At 58.1% G+C, this 23,306-nt stretch overlaps 4 protein-coding genes across 4 annotated transcripts; 2 read left to right on the forward strand and 2 right to left on the reverse strand.

Annotated features, from left to right (window-relative positions):
* Positions 1-6,587: 6,587 nt before the first annotated feature.
* On the forward strand, positions 6,588-11,347 carry HER10_EVM0013049 (malic enzyme). Its single transcript, XM_035482421.1, has 3 exons — positions 6,588-8,879; positions 9,169-9,599; positions 9,645-11,347. Exons 1-3 carry the CDS (start codon positions 8,120-8,122, stop codon positions 10,869-10,871), a joined length of 2,418 nt encoding a protein of 805 aa, XP_035333578.1. The 5' UTR covers positions 6,588-8,119; the 3' UTR covers positions 10,872-11,347.
* A 2,076-nt stretch (positions 11,348-13,423) lies between these two features.
* HER10_EVM0012724 (GAS2 domain-containing protein) lies at positions 13,424-16,304 on the reverse strand (the record flags this gene model as incomplete). The annotated part of the gene is made up of 2 exons (XM_035482112.1): positions 13,424-14,587; positions 14,664-16,304. The coding sequence occupies 2 exons, from the start codon at positions 16,302-16,304 to the stop codon at positions 13,424-13,426; spliced, it is 2,805 nt and encodes a 934-aa protein (XP_035333543.1).
* Positions 16,305-18,706: 2,402 nt separating this feature from the next.
* Positions 18,707-20,122, reverse strand: HER10_EVM0007104 (thiol-specific monooxygenase; the record flags this gene model as incomplete). Its single annotated transcript, XM_035476670.1, has 1 exon — positions 18,707-20,122. The coding sequence occupies one exon, from the start codon at positions 20,120-20,122 to the stop codon at positions 18,707-18,709; it is 1,416 nt and encodes a 471-aa protein (XP_035332837.1).
* A 684-nt stretch (positions 20,123-20,806) lies between these two features.
* HER10_EVM0003049 (uncharacterized protein) lies at positions 20,807-21,624 on the forward strand (the record flags this gene model as incomplete). Its single annotated transcript, XM_035472736.1, has 3 exons — positions 20,807-21,196; positions 21,245-21,447; positions 21,537-21,624. 3 exons carry the CDS (start codon positions 20,807-20,809, stop codon positions 21,622-21,624), a joined length of 681 nt encoding a protein of 226 aa, XP_035332356.1.
* Positions 21,625-23,306: the final 1,682 nt, after the last annotated feature.

Raw genomic sequence — 23,306 nt, forward strand, 5'->3', positions numbered from 1 at the left:
ATGGATGAACACAATGATACCCGAGTAACGAAAGGCCCGCCCTGCCTTTGCCTCACCCTTGCAGTTGTCTTATGGCGAATCGCCAAACACCTGCCGATGCTATTTGTCTACACCTGGCCAGTATATCCGGCCGAAAAGTCATCGAGAGAGAGAGAGAGTTCCATGTGCAGCGTCACCAACGGAAAAGCATAGATCCTGGATTTGGACCTCGGATGAAGCTCACGAAGCCTGGAGGACGTCGGAAAGGACCGCCCGATCCTCAGCCGCACTATGGAGCGCGGGAAGGACACCAAGGGTCCACCGAGATGCACAAAATCCAAAGAGGGCCCAAGGGCACAAATCAGGAGCCGGAACCCTGGAGATGGTTCGTCCGGGAGATCTTAGACCCCTGCGCCTAAACATTCCCCCCCGTCGGAAAGTGAATGTGAACCTGGGGAGAAGCACTCTGCCACCCTGGTGATGCCGGGACAGAGAGGCGTTGTTGAACGCCGAAATTCAACTGTATATAAAAAAAGAATCAACAGACTTAGAGTAGACTTCTAATCCATGAATAACGACGGCCAGAGTGCCTAATCATTTATCGATTTGTTTCTGGCATCGTAGGATTGCCAACCAGGGATGCTTCTTTCTGCTCCAGACGATGTGGACGCTTCGAGAGAACCCAGTGCCCTTGGGGTTTCCCAGTCTGTCAGCTGTTGCATGGTACGACTACTCCGTTAGCCCCTCAAGTTCAACGATGATGAAGGCGAACCCTACGCCGCAAGCTGCTTTGATGAGCTGAGGTACGTAAATCTCTCGGGCCTCCCCCTTTCAACCCCCCATCTTTGGAAAAGAAGACGGAACAGTTTTTTGAACTGATCGTTTTTGGATCTTCCAGAGCTCACAAACCCTGGGCAAAGGCAGCTAGCACGGCTGGACTTTCAACCTCGTCGGAAAGAAGAAAGGCCATGCTCTCCACAGGTCGAGAAATCCAGAACGACGGCATCAACCCGTGGCGGAAAAGAACGATTCTCCATTGTCCGGACATCAAGGGAGAATTGACCACCTCCTTATAACGGACAAGATTTACAAGCCAGCACACGAAGAGTCACGCAAAAGCAGATTTGACTCGCCGAACGATAGACGCTTTACGGCGAGGTACAGATCAACATGGGGACGGGAAGGGCGGCTTCTAGCTTCTCATCAACAGGAACCTCTCGAGTGCGCCTTTAACGCAATGCGAGGTCTACCTACATCAGCGGAAAGCAATATGGCTTTTGGCGTCTCTACTGAGCAGCCAAACGCCGAATCCATCGGCTACACGAGAATGCGCACTCTAGAGTACGATTTCAAACCGTCCTTGGAACCAAGTCATCCTCTGCCGTGTGAACTGATCTGTCAGCGCGGCTGAAGGGGGTTAGACGAGGTGATGTCCGTCTAATCACTGGAGACACTCCTAGAGGATCGGGCCTACGGTCATCATCTTACCGGACGACAATCCTCTTGAGCTCCTCGCCTCTGGGCAAAGTTGGCTCCCCGCTACGTTCACGTCCAAGTTGACCTGGATGACTCCCCCCCATCAGCTCACCTGGAAGCTGCGCATGAACGGATCGGACGGAAGCACAGTCCGTCCCATTGACTCCGGTCTCGACCAGCTCGCCCATACGAAGACGGAAGGGGCTTGAATGACACCTGGTTCGTGGTCTCACCTATCAACTGAGCAGGCCATCCCCAAGAAGCCGCTGAACACCTCACACAGTTCATAAGAATCTATCAAATCAGCCGTAGAACCATTCATACCGATCTAGAAGCGACATCACGGGACCAACGGCAATGCCACCGCACTCGGCATCGGACCGGACACGGCCCCGGATCTCCAAGCCCACATAAGTGGAGGTCTCTCGGCACCGACTCTTATTCCCGTTCGAGGGTCGATAATCCCCGGATTTCGGCGAGTATGCAACGACACGCTGCTCGACAGCATGCTATCGTCTCGGTACGGGGATCAGGGTCACAGCCTGGCATCCTGTAGCACACAGACAAGACGTCGTACAAGATGGCATTACCTCGGCTTCACAATCACCAGCTTCTCCGTCGGCTGATGGCTATGAAGCACAACTTGCCGCAACGTCGAACGACTCAACCTCCCCGAGGCATCGAGGCTCGTGGACGGCACAACGATGATGCTCTCGGAATGGACAATCACATGCCTCAAGCCGACGCCATCTTGATGATGTTGATTGCGAGGGCCTCTCGCGCATTCAACGAAAGATTGACATGCGGTAGCATTGGAAGATGCAAGTCATCGACCGCCATCAAGTTAATATCGACTCTCCGACGAACCAGTCTGGATGGCCGTCGCAAGGGCGTTGTTCTATCAGAACAGATCTCTCCGAGACGGGATGTTGCATTGCAGGTTCTGACAAAACACCATTGCTTCCCACATGTCATCCGAAGCGATGGCGGTGCATTTTGCATGTGGTTGACGCTGGCCACTGCTCACAGCAATACACGGCCAGCAACATCCCTCGCAACGTGGACCAAATACCCCAACGCCCAGAGACACCTTGTCGCCCGCATACCCATGTGACGGCCTTCGAATTGGAGAAATCAGGCGAGCACAGAAACAAACCGGGTGAAGCAGGAACTGTGTAAGTCCATTGGTCTGCTGCATGGCCGATGTCGCTTCGCCAGTATAACTCCCGCGCCGGAAAACTTGCACGATCGTCGATTCAAGCCATCTGCCATTATTAGTAGACCGGCACGAATTTCCCAATTGCGGGTTTGTGGGTTTTGCTGCCCTCATAGGCCACGATATACGACGCGAAGCATGAATTCCTCCTTGCGTCCCTTGGGTGCTGGAAGCTATGCGGACTAGCTTCTGCCTCTCGGGAGGAGTCGGAGACCCCGACACGCGCCCTCCGAGTCTTTCCTCCGCCGTGGGGCATGATTGTCGTGGTGAGGGTTAGTGTGGGGGATCTGGACGAGGCTGTGGACGCACAAAACTCTAAGCGTCAGCACGACAATCCCATGGCGGACTCGGGCAATGTCCGAAAGCCTTTCCCCAGAGAGAGCTTGCTGCAGAGGGAGACCCAATCAGGGGCGGCAATCTCTAGATGATCTTGCATCTGGCGGCACCTCGTTGGTGCCCGAGAGATGGAGGCCGGGGTAGCATATCCATCATCCATGACCATGGGGACGTCGACGAGTATCCGGCGCAAAAAAACTCGTCAGAGGAACCGGTTCCGAAATACGGAGACCAACGGAGCTTGTCGGAAGCGTGACAGCTCCAAAGTTGCATCGTGCGGGGTGCGACGCCCCCGTCTTTAGCTCCATGCGGGGCCGGGGAGGTTTGAAAGCTCTAGCCTCTAGCTCGAAAGAGCCGCCAGTGGAGCGGGCTAGCGACGCCGGGCCAGGTTCTGGAGGTGCGGGATGGCTGACATTTGCGCAAGACGGCAATCGTCCGCTGGCGGCTGGCCGGCGTTTACCCGCATCGACTCCAGTCCAACTCCAAGACGTCCATCGAGAAAGAGAGGGTGAAACATGTCGATTTGCCAGCAGCGTGTTGACGGTTCAACCGTGACGGTCAGATATGCAGAGCAAGATTGCCATTAGGTAATGTTAGGTAAGATATATTGTAGACGACGTCAGGTGCCTGGTCAGGTGCCCGGTGAACGGCCATGGTCCAAGCGGTGAGCCAGAGCCAAAGTGTTGGGTTAAGGTTGACGCGTCTGATCGTTGTTGACAAGAAGCTTGGCGGCATTTGTCCAGACGCCAAGGTTGCCAAGGCGAGAGCAGGATCGCGGGTGAAGAAGGTTGTCTCAGCACGTGTGGGAAGTCTGGGGAATCAAGATAAGCTGTTGCAACTCCGTACTACGGTGTCTCGGGGATCGAGAGATGCTGCTGTTGACGATGAACGGCGGTCCAAATTCGGTGTTGTCTAGAGTTCACCAAGTCAAAGTGCGTGGAGGACAAAAAAGTCCCGAGTTCAAACCTTGAAATCACCAACCTCAACGACATCACCGGACGGACCCCAGGACGCCCCGGCCATCGCCTAGCTCGCGATGCAGAAACCGAAGCTGACATTGCGCCGAGACGAACGCCATGCGCAATCGCAAGTACCGTGAACTTGGTCGACCAGCGGCAGGCATTGCAACCTGACGTCCATTTAACGTGGTTTCGTCTGAAGTTTCGATCTCAAGTACCATCAACAACAGACCCTGTCTGGCCCAGTGGACGGTGGGAGCAACCCTCGGGCATGACTTGTTGTGCGTGCTTCAAAACGGCCGAAACTGTGATTTGCAAGCAGAGTCGTGTTTGAGACGGGTGGGGGACGGGCGTCGAGAGGAGAGACTAGACTGGACGCGTGGAAGTCCTTGTTTCAATCCGCAGAAGATCCTCATCGAGTGTGATGAACGGCCAGGAGAGGGGGAATCCAGTCGAGTCTCAGCGACGAGACGAGCCTAGGGCTCTCGACTCCTCGAGCGGGAGGGAGCCACGACCAGGGGGTGAAAAGTTTTGGAGCGAGGCCTGGCATTCGGTACCGGTGGGTCTGCCGTCAGCGTGCGGTGTGGGTTCGCCTTGTTGTGGCTTGCCGCTAAGCGGAACCCCTGTGGAGGGATCGGGCAAAGTCGGGAGGTCGTCGTGTCTGAGGCTTGTAGGGACTCAGGGAGAGTCATGCTCGGTATGCAGTCGACGGTGTCGTTGTCAATGTGTTGTTCGCTTTGCTTATCTTGCTTAGTTGGAGATTTGGGGGCTCCGGTCCACCTCGCTCACGGGATGGTGGGAAGATGATGGGCAGCAAACGGCGCCGTATCGGGCGTTGAACACGAGTTCAGACCGCGGGATATCGCAGTACGTCCCGCGGGAGGCTTGATTCTGACGTGCTCCAGCATTTGATAGGGCGGGATATCGCCTGATGAATCTTTAACCCGATATCCCGCCGACTGCCCTCCGTCATTTCGTATCCATTGGGAGAATTCGCGAGCGTCGTCTATCCAGGCCTGGGTCTTTAGTCATATTCCAGAAGGGGACCCGGAATTTGCCAAGGGGCGAAAAGTACCTGCAGGCACCACAGCGTCGCATTAAAGACTGCATGGGTTTGGATTCCGACGGCCGACCCGGCCAAGTGCCTAGTGTAGAGCTTGTGGAAGCCTGGAAAGCCCGGAGACACCAGTGAGTGCAATGCGCACTCCCTATGCTCACAGACTGGAGGACAACGGTTCGGGACGCTGTGACAGAGACTAGCCGGAAGAGGAGGCTGGCCAACAAATGTGACGGCCGCCATTGGCTGACGATTGAAGATATCCCCCGTCGCTTTTGGTTCCTTCGTTTCAATAGTAGTTGTTGATTTGTTAGACTTTGGACATTGCGTTGGCCGGCCGAGCCCCTGGTTTTTGCTTTTCACCAAGCAATAGTGCGACGGACAAGATGGAAACATGGAACGAAGAAACTGTTGGCGTTCACGGGTCGGGGGCATGGGGGCGTCTTTCTGCAAAGCTTCGTTCGTCCCTTGTGAGCACGTCAGCGAGACAGATGGGGAATGCGACGTGCGAGGCATTGGCCAGGCTGGAGTGTCGCGTGCGCACAGCAGTGTATTCGTAGTTTGTACGCAGTGCGGACACAAGCCGTAGCGGTCCCGGGGACCGTCGGAGGGCGGGTTCGAGATTGTAGGTTGGAGGAGGCCCGGACGGGTGCTTGCTAGGTACAGCTAGCGTCGGCGAGATGTCCGGCCGGTGATGGAGAAGGAGGAAGTTCTATGGACCATGGATTCCAACTTGGACGGTTCCACCTCGCGAGGGAAGCCCAAGTGGATGTTCTCCTGTTCTTCCGGTGGAGTTGGCTCAAGGGTCGACGTCTTTGGGTGTGAGGGGGGCAGGCCGCAGGCGGGAATGGGATGCAGGTGCAAGTGCAGCAAGGCTTGACAGGGTCGAGGGCTCGAGTGCGACGACAACATACATTGGGCTGCATGGCTGACGACTTTTTTGGGGGTTGAAAGTGCCGACGGTTGACACATTGTGCCGTATTTGTCGGGGATTTCTAGTGTTTGTGCCGACGTCGCACCTCTCGCTTCTCATCGGTTGGAGGATTCTGGAGAGGCGGGAGGGATCAGACATCCCAACAAAAAGAGGTCCTTTGGGGTACAGCAGGCGGTACGGCTTAGCTGCAGCTAGGTGAAGTTTGGGTGCGTTTAGGTGCCGTGGATGATGACTGTACGTAAGACGTCTGCACAAGAGGCCGTGGACGTCTCTGCGGGCGTCTGAGTCTTTGGATCCTGTGTCGACTTTCGAGAGTTGCCGTGTCTCACTGGGGCGGAAGAGTCGATGGGCATTGGGACCAGGGCGCAAGGGGAGACGATGGTCGCTAGGTCAGGGGAAGAAAAAATAAAATAAAAAATGATGGTAAACCAAACAGAGAAAAGAATGTGGAGTGACCCAAGCACGAGAAAGCCGTAAACAATCGTGGTCGGGGGGCAGGGCCGATTGGCAGCGACGATGACTCCGCGAAATGTCCTTTTTCTGCGCATGTTCCATTCTTTGATTTGGTGAGATTCAGCGCGTAATTGTCAGAACCTGGGTACCTATGACTCTGCATCGTCAATGAGCATGGCAGGACCGATCCCGTAGTCGGAGCTGCCTTCCGTGAATCAAGTGTAGAAATAGCAGGAGCACCTGGGCACGTAGGAAGCCACGCACTTGCCCTGCTTCACTTTGGGTAGACTTCCAGTTGCTTCTTTCTTCTGAGGCCACCCAGGGGAAACAGAATCAACACTCCAGTTGACATCACCAGGTTTACGAGACCGAACTGGATCAATTTGCATCGCTCGGAAAGAAACACCACTCCACGCACATTTACACGGATAGCCCGACTCCACTCGCCGCCGGACAGACTGCCGCTGCGCCGCTGGCAACTTGCTTGGGCTGACATCCCACGCCTCCCACGCTCACTTTCACGCCCACGAACACCCTCCCACGTCGACGAAGCGAAGCTAAATCGTCCGCATTCCGTCAGCTCACCTTATCCGCCGTGTGCACTCCGTACCCTATTTCGAGTGACGGACAGCAGACCATCTCCACTGCAGCTCGTTTCCCAGGTAGGCAGGCCCCTTTCCCGGTCCTTCGTCAGCTTCCATGCCTGCTCCATCTGGCATCGCGGCATCCAAATGCAAAGACCAAGATAGCATCAAGCTTCTGCGCAATCTACGCCATTGTGAGCTGACGGAAACGGGCCGTCCACAAGCACCACTGTGTTGTTCTCTGGACTAATTCTCTGTTTGTTACGCAGAAGTGGGAATCACCTCCTGAGTCTTGGACCTCGTACTTGGTCTCCGGATACACCGTCCCGGCGTCACCACCTCTTCACCTTGCCGCCTCCCGTCGCCTCACCGACGCCCCTCTCGGCCCTCGTACACGCCCCTTGTGTCGCCTAGAGCTACCTGTACTTCGTACACGGAGAACAGGTACCCAGTTACCCCAACTTGAAAATTTTCATCGGCCTTCTCCAACTCTTCGAATTCAGCCAGAGTTGGGCACAAAGTCGGGAAAAAAACGACCATCAACAAGAAAGGAAGAAAAAAAGAAATTGCCAATTCCTAGGATCGGGTCTGGCTTCCGTCTTCTCCCACCCTCCACACCAACACCCCCGTCTCAACCCTTAACCACCCCGGTCGTCGACGGACCCTCGTCGCCCCCGTTATTCAACCACCCTGGTCTCCCGGCTCCACGCCGCACACCCTGCCACGACCTGCAGCGAACCCTCTGCACAATCGACCCCGATTCGGGTGCCAGTCTCCCTACTCTGTCGTCTGTGTACGGATACGCCTGGGCGGAAACCTTGGAAGCACATCATACAGTTGGATTCGAATCAAAGCTTGGAGCTCCAGCGCACGCTCGACCTGCTACGCAATCCGCACGCCCGCCATCCCATCTTCTGCGCCGTCCCATCCCTCCATCGCTTTCCCAATTCTCGTTCCTCGTCCGCCCGTCTCCCGTCCCCCGTCCCCAGGCTTCGCTCGTCCGTCGTCCAGGCAAGTACCCGGTACCTCGACGCCTCTGCCGGCGCCTGGCCTTGCTGCCATCCCTCCTTTGTGAAACTGCGTTGAAACCCCCTTCTCCCTATCATTCTCAGATCCTCCGTGGCCATGGGTCTAAGTCGCTGTACCTTGCCGGGCAAGCCTCCATCGAGGACCGGACCAGTTCACAAGGTTTTAAACCGACTTTTCCTCGTCCGCGATCCAGTTGCAGGGAACACAACGCCCTTCCCCTCTGTTGGTCCATCCAATGCGACTCTTGCGACTCCACGCTCTCACCATACTCTAAATTGCCTTCCTGCGCCTTCTCCGAAAGCTGGTCTCCTGCTGCGTCCTCCTCATCAACGACTAATATCACGTTCCGGCCGGTCCCATTACACCACACGTACCACACGCACCACTACCCATCACGCTCGTCTGCTTCGCCTCGGAGCTCCTCCAACAACTACTAATTGCCTCGTTCCGTCGCCCACTCCCGCCTCCTCTTTCTTCTCCGCATCTCTCCCACCGACACATGCGCCGGTAATGTCAATGGCGTCGTATCCCTTCAGTTCAGCCAGCTCCTCAGACATCTCTACGCCCCGGTCCTCCTCGCCTTCGCCATCGTCCGTCGCCTCTGCCCGCTCCTCTCGCTCCTCTATATCTAACAAGCGCATGTCCATGTCCAGTCGCAGAATGACAGACTTCAACCCCATGTCTTCCGTCGACATCTCCGTCATTGAAGACAAGATGAGAATGGCCTCCCTCGACCAGCACCGTGGCTACTCCCAGAACACCTTTGGCGAGGTTCAGCAATATCGCAACACGGAATACGTGCCCAAGACCCAGGCTACCGCTTTCCAGATCCTGCGCGAGCCCCTCTGGAACAAAGGTGAGTTGGCCGCTTCCCCCACTTACACCGTCTGTCCGCACTGAACCTTACCGCACCTGCACGCACCGGCTTCCCCCAACATGGCGTATCCCTTCAGTTTGCACCCTTCTATATAGCCTCCCTCTTTTTTTCCTCCCACAACATCCCCAACTCCTCGCTCCATCCCCTCCCATGGCTTCTTCACTCACTGGGCGCGCTCGTCGTCTTCCCTCACCACTGCCTCGCCTGCTCAATCCTCTGCCTCGTGCTCCCATCTCCTCCTCCAAACTAACCGCCATGGTCGAATCAGGTCTCTCCTTCACGCCCGAAGAGCGCGTCAACAGAAACCTCACCGGCCTCATCCCTCACACCATGGAGAGCCTCCAGACGCAATGCCAGCGGGCCATGAAGATGATCAACACCCGCCAGACCGACGTCGACAAGTATCTCTACCTGTCCTCGCTCAAGGCCCAAAACTTTGACCTCTTCTACCGCCTGCTCATTGACAACGTCCGCGAGCTCATGCCCTTGGTCTACACTCCCACCATTGGCGATGTCTGCCTGCAATACTCTACCCTCTACACCCGCCCGGAGGCTCTGTACATTTCCATCAAGCAGCGAAAGTCCATCCGCACCATGCTCCGCAACTGGCCCTACCCCAACCCCCAGATCTGCGTCGTTACCGACGGTTCCCGCATTCTGGGTCTTGGTGACCTCGGTGTCAACGGTGTTGGTATCTCTGTAGGTCTGCCGTCCCTCTATATCTGACAACACTAACAACCCCAGATTGGCAAGCTCGCTCTGTACACTGGTGCCGCCGGTATCCACCCCGAAAACACCCTGCCCATTGTCCTCGACACCGGCACCAACAACGAGACCAACCTCAAGGACCCCTTCTACCTGGGCATCCGCTCCAAGCGTGTGTCCGTCGCCGAGCAGCAGGCGTTCATGGACGAGTTCATGGAGGCCGTCACCGAGGTCTACCCCGAGATGACTGTCCAGTTTGAGGACTTTGAGTCCGAAAAGGCCTTCAACTACCTCGACCGCTACCGCGACAAGTACCGCTGCTTCAACGACGACATCCAGGGAACTGGTGCCGTCGTCTTGGCTGGCTACATCAACGCCGTCGAGCTCTCTGGCGTTCCCCTCGAGGAGCAGCGCCTGGTCTTCATGGGCGCCGGTTCCGCCGGTGTCGGTGTCGCCAAGCAGCTCGTCGAGTACTACACCAAGCGCGGCCTCAGCGAGCAGGTCGCCAGGGACAAGTTCTGGCTGGTCGACACCAAGGGTCTCGTCACCAAGGACCGCGGTGACAAGCTCGCCGAGCACAAGAAGTACTTTGCCCGTACCGACAACAACGGCCACCAGTTCCGCACCCTCGAGGAGGTGATTGAGTACGTCAAGCCCACCGCTCTCGTCGGTCTCACCGCCACCTTTGGCGTCTTCACCGAGTCCGTCGTCCGCGCCCTCAAGGCCTCTGTCGACTCTGGCGGTCTTGGCCGCCGCCCCGTCCTCTTCCCCCTCAGCAACCCCCTCACCAAGGCCGAGTGCACTTTCGAGCAGGCCGTCCAGTGGACCGACGGCACCGTCATCTTCGCCTCCGGCTCCCCGTTCTCCCCCTTCACCATGAAGAGCCCCGACGGCCAGGCCATTACCTACCACCCCAACCAGGGCAACAACGTCTACGTCTTCCCCGGTCTCGGTCTCGGTGCCATCCTCGCCAAGGCCTCCAAGGTCACCGACGACATGGTCTACACCTCGGCTGCCGCTCTCGCCGCGTCCCTCAACGTTGACGAGATCCACAAGGGTCTCATCTACCCCCGCATTGAGCGTGTCCGTGACGCCAGCGTCATTGTCGCCCGCGAGGTCATGAAGTCCGCCCGCAGAGCCGGCGTCTCCAAGCTTCCCGAGTCCCAATGGGTCGAGTGGGAGGAGTGGGGTGACGTTGCCCTGGACGCCTGGATCAAGGAGCGCGTCTACGACCCCGTCAGCTTCTCCGAGAAGAGCCGAATTTGAACCACACCCCCCAAAAGATTGTGCGATGGATGACTTGCATTTATGGATCAAAAGGGCTTGGACAGGGAATACCTGAGACGTTCTCAGAGCGAAATTGGTTTTTTTTTCGGCGTTGGGGTAGGCATCAAGGGCCTTGGCTTTCCAATCTTGCCGAGATTTGAGCGAAGGGAAACACAGACACATTTTCAACGTCACTAAAAGGACGACGACGCTTTTTTACTACGAGTACGCCCCATGTGGCCATCGTCTCCGTGACGCCTGTTCGCGTCGGAGTTTTGAATTTAGAGTAGAGGATGTGGGGGAGACAGGTTTCGCGGTAATACTTCCTGATGGAGCCATGCTACATGGAACGCGATTTAGAAATAGACTTGGATGCCTGTACGACTGTGCTGCTGTGGATGTGACTGTGATCCTGCCCAGAGTGGACAATGGACTCTAGAGAGCTTGCCGAGCTCCCGTAGGCAAAAGAGCGGAGGTGCCTCGGCTTGGAAGCTCGAGCTCGAACCCAAAAACCTGGACGACGTTGAACCAACCGTCCCCAACTTTTGCTAGGGGGCAAGGGGGTAGCGTAGATCCCCCCAAATTTTCTCTCCGCATAGGGACGAACCCCACCCGAGCTTCTGCCCCAAAAAAAGAGCACGTTCTCCAACTGGTGAACTCCGTCTGAAGTGTGTTGGGGGGAGATAGCTCGGAAGGTGTTGGGAGGGGGAGAAGGGGGGTTCACAAGTCCCGAACTAGACCGGACTGGGTAGGACAGCGCATGCTTTGTTTGCTCGGGTGGTTTTTTTTTGTACTCGGGTGCTTTTTTTCTGTATGGCTAAGTAGGTAAGCTAAGTACAGTATGTAGGTAACTTTTTGCTTGAGATGGCTGATGGAGCAGATGCGATTCGTGCGCATGATGGGCAATCTGAACCTACGTCTGCGCCTACGATTCCAGAGTCTCAGAACGAGACAATCGACGAAGTAAACCCGGGTTCTTAGAGGATGACGCTAGGGATTTTGGGTGATGAGACAACGCGTGCGTGGCTTAGGGGGGTGTTGCGTTGGCTTTTTGGTTCTCCGTCGTTGCGTTGTGTCGTGCTGGCCGGCTGGGGGGTTGGAAATCCAATCAATGTCATACGCGGACGCGTGCGATGGAAGTCAGATAGAGAGAAAGGGCAGCTAGCTATCGTCGGTTTCGCGTCGACATGTCACATCCACGCCCTCCCCATCCACCCCCGGAGCTGGAGAGGATGGTGAGAAGCCCGCTGGATAAGGGTATGCCTCGGCGAAGGAACGGAGGTTCAACGGCGTCGTCTATCCATCCTCTTCCTTTCCCCGTCCCCGCGGCTGCAGCTTCAGATTGTCAAAGGTGTTCGGGTGAAGGAAGTAGACGATACATCCAGCAGAGCCACACACAACAACAACCAACTTTACGCAGTCGAAGAGAAAACATCGGATGGTCAAAAAGCATCGACGCTCTACACCACACACGCAGAGCTCCATTCGGTCCCGCCTCGGGATTTACTCCACGGACACCCCCCTAGCTTCCCCCTCCCCCCTCTCCCACATCTCCCCAACCCGCGGCACCGTTTTCTCACCTCAGATCAGGTCCCTCGGCCGGTTCCAACCCCCATCGCGCCGGTGCCTCGGTTTAGATGTTGAGAGAGAGAGCTGTGCCATCATCCCTGTAGGGGTTGGGGAGGTCACTCGCTGCGTGGTAAGAAAACCGAGAACCCCAGTCGTTTTGCATTCGATTTCTCCCCACACCACTCCATCGGCGAAGCTTGATTACGCCGCCCGGCCCCGGTCTTCGTCTACAGTTCAGGATACTATCTGGGGATGGAGCGGGCGTGGAGTATGGTGCATGCAAGGTAAAGTTGTGGATGGGCGTGGATGGGTGGGTGGTAAGGCGGACAGGGGTGGTGGTGGTGGTGGTGAGGTGGATGGATGGATGGATGGAGGATCTGCCGTCATGCCCGTGATCCTCCGCACTTGCGTTAGTCCGGGGTTGCAACGACGTTTCTCTTCCCATGTGCGTGGCCCTACCTCATGTCAGGCCCCGGCCCCCACGCGGGACCATAGCCGGAGCTGCACTACCTTCTCCCGACCTCCTCCGACTACCGACGGAGCTCAGGACCCGATGCGACACCACCCATTTCCATCACTGCAATCTTGACCTTCACGCAACACCTCGGTAATGTAAATTGGTTTCTGGTATTTCAACTATCTGACTCTCTATGTCTAGCACATGCCCGGGCACATGTCTCAAGGCAAAGCAAAAAAGGGGTATTCGTACGAAGAATGACGGGACCGCAAAAGGAAATCCTGCGCTCGAGGGGATGATGAAGACAACCGGAAGAAAAGTGGAAAAAAACCAGGCCATGCTATGCCGTTGTGATGAAGCGTTCCCCCCTGCCTCGATATGATGTAATGAAATGTTTCCGTCATGGTATGCTTTCGACTCGTGGCGCAAAAGACATGCTCCCGACTCCAGTCGCTTGACTCCGTCCCACCGTGTCGATATCTCTTAGCACCCCAAGTCGCTGTAAACGCCAATGCAGACCCCCAGCCTACCCCTTCCGAAACACACGCTTCGTGCCGCCGACCTTGCCCATATCGCCAAACTCTGAAATCTTGCGCGTCTCGCCGCTAGCGGCACGCACCTTTTCCTTGACGCTCTCCACCCACGCCCGATTCTCCTCGCTCATCTCCACCTTGCGGCCAGTGGGTCCTGCCAGGCCAAGGAACGAGCTCTCGTCCTCTTCCCAGCTGATGTGGGAGCTCGACCGGGACCGGTTGGAGTCCTCCGACGACGGCGTTGGCGTAAACTTGTCCGGGATCGGCGGGACGGCAGGCGTGTTGGGGAGGAGCCGGGGCACCGATGAATCGCCGGCGCCAAAAGACTTTCTAGACTTTCTGACGTTGAGCGGCGTCATGGGTGACATTTCCAGCGCGGAGGCTGGCCGGCTCGGCGGGCTCGAGTTTGCGGCACGGCTGCTCGCACGCGGCAAGTCCTGGACCTTGATCTCGGCCTTTTCTACCAGCCCGGCAGAGCGCCGGCCGTGATGCGAGGCGTACTCCTTGAGGTACTCGCCGAGGTCGGCCCATCCACCCCCGACACGCACCATGACGCGCTCGCCGTGCTCGCCGACGCAGCGGATGAGAAGCTTGATGGGCGCTTCGCCGGTGGACCGCGAGAGGTGGTAGACCCTGACGTCTTGTCCGCTCCCAGGGCGTCTGGGCCTGGGGTTCTTGGCGTACGCGGGAGCAAGTGTCAACCACGGCGTCGTCGCCCGCGAAGATGTCCGCGATGTCGTCGACATGGCAGAGACGCTCCTCCGCATGGTCTCCCGGGATGGCTTCTTAAGCCTCTTGGCCGGCATCGTGGGCAGATCGGGCGGGGGCGGGTTCAAGTCCACCTTGGGCGTCGCTCTCGCCAGCTTGATGTTGGCGGGGATGGACTCTAGAATGTCGCTAATTTGCTTTCGCAGGTGGTCATCTTCCTTGTTGCCGGTCTCCCGAGGCGTTCCCATGCTGATAAAGGAGTGATCGAAGTCGTCCTCGTTGAATGACGACTCCAGAGGGAGGGCCGGCAGGAGACCCTCGTCTTGGGGCCTCACCATAGGGCTCACGCTTTCTTCTCTGTAGCTCGGCCGGAACGGGGGTGAGCTAGGAGGGCTCATGCTCATGAAGCGGTCAGCAGCCGACTTGCGGCCCAGGGTCTCGGCACGCTTCTGGCGTGGCAGAGGCGGTCTTGCGGCCCAGGGTCTCGGCACGCTTCTGGCGTGGCAGAGGCGGTGATGCTGAGACTTCGGGCATGTCGCTCGAGGCGTCTGCGAGCAGGCTCGTGTGGCCGTGGATGATTGTGGACGAGTCCGAAGCGTCACTTCCGCGTCGGTCAGGTCTGATCAGCGGTGGCAGCTGCATCTCTTCATCGTCGGGCAGAATCTCGTCCGCGTCGTCAGAGCTGGACCTGGCGTTGCTTTCAAAGACTGCTCTAAGCTTCGACACGACGGATTCCTTGCCCGACACCTTTCTTTTGGTGTTTTCTTCGTTTTGCACTTCGCCCAATGGCGTCCGCTTGGGTTTTGTAGCCTCGCTGGAGCCGTCAAGGCTGGCGACTGGCTGCGTCTTCTTCTGCGCTTGCAGTTGCAAGGGAGACAGCTCGATTGTGTCGTCCTCGGAACCGTCAGACTGCTCAGGAGTGGCTTCTTCATCAAAGGCAGGCTGGCTGTCCTCTTCCGGTGGGTTAATAGTGATGGGCACTGGCAGAGTGATGACATCGTCGTCCACAACAGGTAGGCCACTGGATTTCGTGGGCTCCGCCTCGGCCTCTTCTCTGATCACCGGTGGAAGCGCTTTCTGCTGACGCACGCTAGCCCAGTCTTCTTGCCGGATCCTCTGCTCGCCAGACGTCACCCAGTCAGCGTAGTTGCGCTCGACGGCTTCCATACGGTCGAGCCAGGCGTCGGGCAGCGTATCCTGCAGCCCCTCGAGACTGTCGAGCATGAAATCGAGGCTGCGTCCGGATTTTGTGATTTGCGTCTCCAACACCGACTTGACAACAGTGACGGCGTGTTTGAGTTGGGAGTGGGTGTCCTGGGCTCCCTCTTCAGCGAATGGCGTTCCCGCGGGAGACGACAGCACGTTCCATGCAGACTCGAGGGCGTACTCGGCCTCTGCAATGCCAGAGAGCAGGTCGGGTATGCGACGGAGGACAGAGAGGCGGATGTGCCAGACTTTGAGCAGTCGGCAGAGCTTGGACAGATTCGGCAGTGCCTGGACGATGATTGCCGTGAGGAGAGCCGTCAAGTCGTCCATTCGGTTGTAGGAAAGTGATCCGCCTCCAATGGGCCGCGTCGGGGACGTCAAGTCGTCCATTCGGTTGTAGGAAAGTGATCCGCCTCCAATGGGCCGCGTCGGGGACAACGGCGTTCCGGGTCTCGAAAGCGGAATGATGTGGGTGTGCATGACGTGGGTCTTGATTTCTTCAATGTGCAGCTCGTCCATGTCGTGAGAGATGCCGTCCACGCGCTCCTCGTACTGGGCGACGCTCTCGGCGGGTAAGCTCCCGAGGTACACCGACTTGTCGGCGTCCTCGTCAAGTTTCGTGCGCTTGGCCTCTGGCATCTCAAAGCCGGCCGAGCCGCTGGTGGAAGGCCAGGGCCAATCGGAAAGCTCCTCGAGCCATTCGTAAATCTTGCGGCTGGCCACGGCGGCGCGCATGGCGAATTCCTGTTCGTTGACGGTAGAGTTGTCGAGGCATTCCTTTAGTTCAGTGTTTGGTGTTTGGAGCATCTCGACGGCGGTCAGTGGTGTAAGGCGGCTCAAGAGGTCGTCGTTGGTTCGGGCACGGGTGGGCGAGTGCTCGTCGGAGTGGCGGTACTGGCGCCTGGCCGGGCGTAGCTGGTGGCCCGGCCCCGGGGTGATGGGCGGCGGAGGATCGGTCATGATGTTGATTGCTGAATAGTTGTTGTCGGTTGTCGAACGAGCGGTTGATCTGTCGAGTAGGCAGGCATGACCTTTGCTTCTATGAACCTGGGAAAAAGACGTCTTGGATGCGCATGGCCATGTCGTGGATCATCGGTGGTGTTTGTTGACAATCATGGACGTCCCTATCCGGCTGACAGATGTCTCGGTGGTGTCTCGCCTCTGGTCTCTGGAGGTTGCTGGAAAGAAGTCGATTGCTCCGGTTGTTGTTCGGGTGGTTGCAGGATGTTCCAGACGGCAAACGTCAGTGGTCGTAGGCGCGGCGCGGTTCCTGGATGCAAGGGAGCGCAGGGATTCAAAGGCAGCTGCGTTGCTGAAGAATAAGAAAGAACGGATAGGTGAGGTAGAGGTCGCTGGTGAGGATTCAAAGAGAGAAGCGGATCAAAGGAAGGTCGTTGGTGAAAGAAGGAGGATGTTTCGCGAGGTTAGAGAATTGAAGCTGGCGCGATGAGACGACAGATGACACTGGGGAAGAAGGGAAGGGCAAGGCGCAAAGGCAAAGGAGCAGTCGGCAAAAGGAGATTAGGCGTCTGGCGTTGTCGAAAGAAAGAGGAGATTTATTAATGAGATTTGATGGATATTGGTTGCCGCATACGGGGATGGCCAGGGACCTTGTAGTCCTTGTGCTGGGCCATCCACCATGTCCAGTGGGAATGCGGACGAAAGTCAGGTACCCGAAGGCAGGGACAGACAGTAGGCGAGGTACCTTTCGCCTGTCCTGCCACCTGGAAAGAACCTGGGCGTCGAGGTGGTCCACCAATGCGGCGATGCGTGTGGGTGATGGGGTGGAGTGGCCGCTGTTCTGGGTTAATAGGCCTCCAGAGCACCCCCGTCATGCAAACGCGCTTTCGCGGCTTTCGCCAGCCAGTCCAGCCCAGTTGGTCTCGACAATCCAACACACGCTCCTAATAATATCACAACTATCGATTCGGCCACCGACATCTCTCCACGTTCGTCCGCATCGTCCGCGTCGTCGTCGTCTGCATCGTCCGTGCCTTTCTGGCTGCTCTACAGCTGTACGGATACAGCACCTACTGCAGCTTCAACTGCCACGGCAACTCGTCTCTAGCACCGCACATCCTGACGTGTCGCGAGACGGACTCTGCGCCGTTCGCATTGGGGGCGCGTTAGAAAGAAACCGGACTGCGCGTCGCTGAGGACCCTGGTGCTATCCGCATCCTGCATAGCTGCAGAGAACATCCATGCCCTAGAGTGGTGCTATGTGATGCGTCCGCCGCATCTTGACGTCTTTCCGTGCCCGTCATGCTGGGACTTCGATGGGTGTCCCTGTCTCGAGTTGATGCAGCCACCGCCTGGGCCAGCATGCTGCCCGGGAGTCCTTGACAGACTTTGATGGGCTCTGATTCTGCATTCGCGATATTCTCGCGTTCCCAGCTAGGTTGACGTGAACACACATTGACCATCTTCCAGACACCACTCTGTGCCCTCGCACGTTCTCTCCACGACATGAGATGGCAGGCTGCACGACACTGTCGCTCGACGCTCGGATGCAGAGAGTTTCCCTGCCAGACGTGCATGTTTTGACACGGTAACATGGCCCACGGCCGTGGTCACGGACGACGAATGTCAACCCAAAGCTCTGAAAGCTGTCGGCAAGCTTCATCACTAGTGGCGAGCTGGCAAACTCAAGGCGCAGACTTTGCAGCTTGATCAGCCACGCCAGGCGGACAAAGTCAGAGCGTGGCGCCAGCCCATCGGCTGCTTCCATCGCTTCCGGCGATCATCATCCCCCCACTGCGGTCACCTTATTTGCCCTGCTATCACGCATCCAGCTGGGGCACCCGGAATGATTGGACAGAGATGCATCGCCAGCCGTCGAACCGTGGGATACTTGCATGCCTAGGAGCCTCTTCGACCTCGATTTCCAGGACGCACCAGCAGATCGCGACATATGGCCAAAGTTCATTCCATTGCCCGAGAGCCATCCACCAGACGGCCAAGACGCGACTGACTCCAGCGTACGGAGTCCGGTTCTGCTCATTTCCTCGGATTGTCCACTGAAAAAAAGTGTCCCACCCGTCGTCATTAAACAGTCGCTCGCTGGCCCGGAAACGCGCTCGGTACCATTTCGCCTGACAGCTCCCCCTGTCCCGCTACCCTGCATTCGGTTACCTCATCCTGGAGCTCTCAGATTGAACACGAGGGGTCGTTTGAGCTTGACTCTCAAGGGAGCTCCAGACGGCGGATACTGTCAAGGGAGCTCTGGACCTCCCATGTCACTGGAGTGACAGCGTTTGGACGTTGCGCCATTATCTCGCGATCGCAGCCAGTCATCATCCTGCTCACCCTGGGAATCGTGAAGTCTTGCATTCGCTAAATCTAGATTCTATGCTTGTGGCCCATCAAAGCTTCGGCGCAGCGTGCCTCCATTTCCCTATACCGGGGTACACGAAGCCAAGCTCCCGAAGACTCGTCGCGCTTCCTCCTCGCTTTTCAAACTCTTGCTTGCTCGGCCAGTAGATGCCGCGCTCCCAGAACTGCTCGTCGTGCCAGTATGGCGGTTCCTTGCCTCTCTGCGTCGACTCCGCCACCCAGTCGTGCAACATGTTGAGGTGGCGGCCGTCGTCTCCGTCGTCGAGCAGCACGTGAATGTTCTTGTCGCCGCGCCTCTTGAACAATTCGAGCTCCCATTTTTCCTGCTCCTCCACAGGCGGCAGCTTCAACCCGTTGGACCACACCGCACCGAGAGCCGCCGCTTGGTTCTCTGCCACCGGCCAGGGCACCGTCTTGACCAGCAGCCCGGCAAAGGCCAGCGTGGGGTGCTTGATGAGGAACAGGTGCTGGTACAAACCCCTGACGCCTTTGCCGGTCGTCAACAGATTTGGTTTGAGGAACTCGGGCAGAAACGGGAAGCTGAAGAAGAAGCCGGTGCAGTAGATGACGGCGTCGACGTCCTCCGCCACCGTCCCGTCCTTGTAGACGACGGCCCTTTTCTCTGGCAAGTACTCCACAATCTCTGGAACCTCCGTTGCCCCAATGTGCTCGACCTTGTCCGGCGGAGTCGCATGTCGTACAGATAGATACACCCTGTCCGAGACCGGGCTGAGCTGGCGGGCTATATCCAAGCCCGAGGGCCCGTTGCCGACGACAATCACCTTTTTGCCCGAAAAGGGCTCCGGCACGCGATAGTTCTTGGAGTGTAGGATGGCCGACGGGTGCGCCTCGTGAAAGGCCTTGATGCCCTTGACATCTGGGATGAAGGGGATGTCGTAGTGTCCGTTGGCAATGACCACGGCGTCGTACGTGTCGCTGAACTTGCGGCCGGTGACGGTGCACGCGGCCGCGAGGTCCCACCTGTCTCGGCCGTCCTCTTGTCGGAGCTCGAGCGCCGTGACCTGGTGCGAGAACTTGATGAGGTGGCGGACGTCCTTGGCGTACTCGACCAGGTAGTTGTAGATGGACTGCCGCGAGGGGAAGACCCAGGCGTCGTCCGGGAACGGCGTGTCCTTGTAGTTCATTGTTGTCTTGACCGTGTTGGCGTGCAGCGTGCCGTACATTGGTGTGGGGAACACGGGCGGCGCATCGGGCTTGCCCGGCCGGAGCGGAGGGTCCTGTGGGCAAAAGGGGTCCGTCTGCGGTACATGGCGAGACGTGGTCGGGTGCGGGCTGTAGTTCCAGACGCCGCCCACCTCGGCCTGCTGCTCGAACACGACGACGGAGTCAAAGGCTCCTTGCGCCGTGAGGTACTGAGCGGCCGCGAGACCCGTCGGCCCCGCGCCGATGATGGCGATCTTCTTGACGGTGAACGGGATTGTCATGGTCTGTGAGACATGGATGACCTTAGGTGCTATGCAACGGAAGAATGATCTAGTGGCCGCTCTTTAAACAACGGACTACAGACTTGGGACCCACGAGGTGCCAACGCGTTATATCGGCGGGAAATCACCTAATCGGTTCCTTTCGGACAGAGTGGTGGACACCGGGCGGGTAAAACGGGGACTCCCTCTGCTCCCCTACATCAACGTCGCAAAGCCAACGCAATCGGATGCTTGGGCGAGAGAGATGACAATAATGACATGTCTGCCATGGCCTGCCTCTTCTGGTCCGGAGTGAATGTCCAAAAGGTTAATCTGCGCAAGGTCGACCCATGGCAGATCGTCAGGTGACTCGGCGACGATCCGGAAGGCCAGCCGGCTCCGAAGCCCCGCTTATCGATAAGGAACCCATCCGGCAGTCACGCACACCGCCTGCTTTTTTCTGCCAAAGAGGTGTGGGGCCTTCCCGCGCAATTCGTGCAGCTCAAGCAGGAGCTTCCCTTGTTCCACATTCCATCCACACCACGAACCATGCGGTGCTACCGAATCGACCTTTGCGACCGTTTCCATCCCACATTCGTTTAGCACAACCACACCTTCGACACTGCGACAACATCCCGCTGATGCTCGACATCTCCGACTACATACCCGTCAGCCCCGCCGCGTCCCCCTCAAACTCATGACGCGATGTCTGGGGTCCCGCAACCCGCAGCGCAGCAGCAGCTCGAAGCCGCCGAGGCCATCGCGATCGCGCAACTGAGCCCCGCGCTCCAGGACCCCAAGACGCGCGTAGTTCGGGGCGTCGTGACAATCACGTGGCCCTACAGCATCGTCCGGAAAAACATTGCCTTCCTCCTCGCCGAGGCCGACTTCCGCCTGCGTCGCGCCAAGGGCCAGGTGCGCGTCGAGTTCGCCGGCTCGAGCGCCAAGGCGATTGCGGATGCGGCGCTGGGAAGCGGCGACGAGATCGCGCTGTCGCTGGACGGGGTCGAGCTCGTTGCGGACGACTCCAAGACGCGCGTTCCCGGTACGAGTTTGGAGTGGCAGCTGAGGTTCACGGAGAGGGTGCTTCTCCAGGTAGGTTGAGCGTGTGCGTTGGAGGGGGTGTTTGCTAAGACAACAAAGGCGAAAATAAGCGACTCCGAAGAGGTCAAGGTTATCGATGTCGACCACCCTGCGCAACCCGAACCAGAGCCCGAAGAGCTACCGGTGGCCATCCTCGAATCGTTTCAGGATGTCGAAGAGACCCCGGCGCCTATAGCGACACCCGCGAAAACACCTTTAAGCAAGAGATCCGCCGACCAGGGCCTGGGCGCCGACGAATTTGCGTCCCCCGCGTTCCTCAAGCGCGCTAGGGTTTCGTACGGATCGCTTTTCGATGGGGGCCTCGACATCTTTGATGAGGCGGACGACGGAGCAAAGGCCCGGGCGAAGAAGAAGCCAAAGACGGGCAGGTACAGCAGCGTTTGGACGTACGCCAGTCGAACTCCGAGCCCCGAGCCTGAAGCACCTGAGGAAGAAGACACATCAATGGGTGAGGAGCAGCCGACGATTGCCACGCCGTCACGGCCTACGATGGTGGACGGGGCCTGCCAGACAGTTGAGCAAGAGACGAGCCCCCCGAGAGATGTCCAGGTGGCGGCAGAGGCGCGGCAGGACCCTTCGTACTGGCAGACGCCGTCGAAGTCGACAATGATCGATTCAGGGGTTCAGTCTGATCTTCCTCCCAGTCCCAACATTGGGCTGACCCCGCTCGGATTTGGACCGCCGCCGCCCATGCCGATATTCACGTCCGCTCACGAGCAGTACCCGACGGCGTTTCAGCAGCCGCCTCTCGATCCGGTCTTTGGCCACGACATGGAGCCACACTACGGCGCCGAAGGCACGTTTCACGAACACCCCAGTGCATACCCGGAGGCAGGGCTTGATCACTCGCCCATGCATGGTCACTACCCTGCGACGTTCCTCGATGAGCCGCACTTTGGCCCAGACGGCGTTGTCACGTCGCAGCCGCTGACAGAAGCGATACCCGCGTACCAAGACCACCCGCAGCAGCACGATCTAGAGGCACAGCCCCACCACACAATCATGGTTGACGGGATCGCTGAGCCTCAGCAAATACCCTGGGGCCACACGTCGGCACATTACTCGAGATCGCCCGCGAAGCCTGCAGAGTCAGGTGAAGTGCATGAAGGGCGGGCGTCCAGCCCTCAGGACGCCGATGGCGAGACATGGGAAGAAGACCGCGAGCGCGAGGCGAGAGACGATGCTGAGGAAGAAGAGGCACTCAGAGTAGAGGAGGACCACATGTCGGAAGACCAAGACGGCCCCGAGGAGAACTTTGCGTCGAGAACGTACGCCGAGAGACGCCATGAGCGAGGCGAAGAAGCCGCAAGCATAGAAAAGGAGAGCAGTCCCGTGGGTAGTGGTAGCAGCAGCGAGAACAGCGAAGAGAGCGACGAGGAAGCCGAGCACGAGGCTGACGATACCGGCGGGGACTACGACATCACGCACTTCCGCAATCTCAGTAATAATCAAGATGACGACGCAGGAACAGACCTAGAATCGGACTACGGGCAAGAAGAAGAGGACGAAATCCTGGACCCCGAAGATGACGAGGAAGCGGAGGAATCCGAGGACTACGATGAGGAGGGCTACGACGAGGGGGACGAGGACGAGGACGAGGACCAGGAGAACCAACCGCCGCCTGCTGCTCCGCGAGGGGGACCACCGGTAGTCATCGACTTGCTCTCGGATTCCGAGGACGAGGGTGAAGCTCCCGCGCCACCGCCACAGCCCACGGCGGCTCCTCGGCGACAGATACCGCAGTACGATGGATCTGCCGATGAAATGGAAGATGAGGACATGGACGATCAAGAGAGCGAGGAGGGAAGTGCCAGCAACGAGGCCAGTCAACAAGGCTCGTCGCCGCAACCGTCTGATGCGGAGAGTGAAGAGGACGAGGCGTCGCAAGTCGGCACACCTACGCCGAAGCCCCGTCAGGCGGCAGTATTTTCCGCCCCGGACTTGACGACGGGGTCGATTGGCGAGGATTTCGAGACGATGAGCCCGGTAAAGCTGCCGCACATGGCGGGCGTTCCGCATAGCTCTTCCCGGCCTACCTCGCGAGGCGAGTCGGATGATCTCGAGGCGGAGCTTGAAAAGGAGCTGGAGGAGGAGATTGCGG

Source organism: Colletotrichum scovillei, assembly GCF_011075155.1.
Source record: "Colletotrichum scovillei strain TJNH1 chromosome Unknown Contig00006, whole genome shotgun sequence".
Classification (NCBI taxonomy): Eukaryota; Fungi; Ascomycota; class Sordariomycetes; order Glomerellales; family Glomerellaceae; genus Colletotrichum; species Colletotrichum scovillei.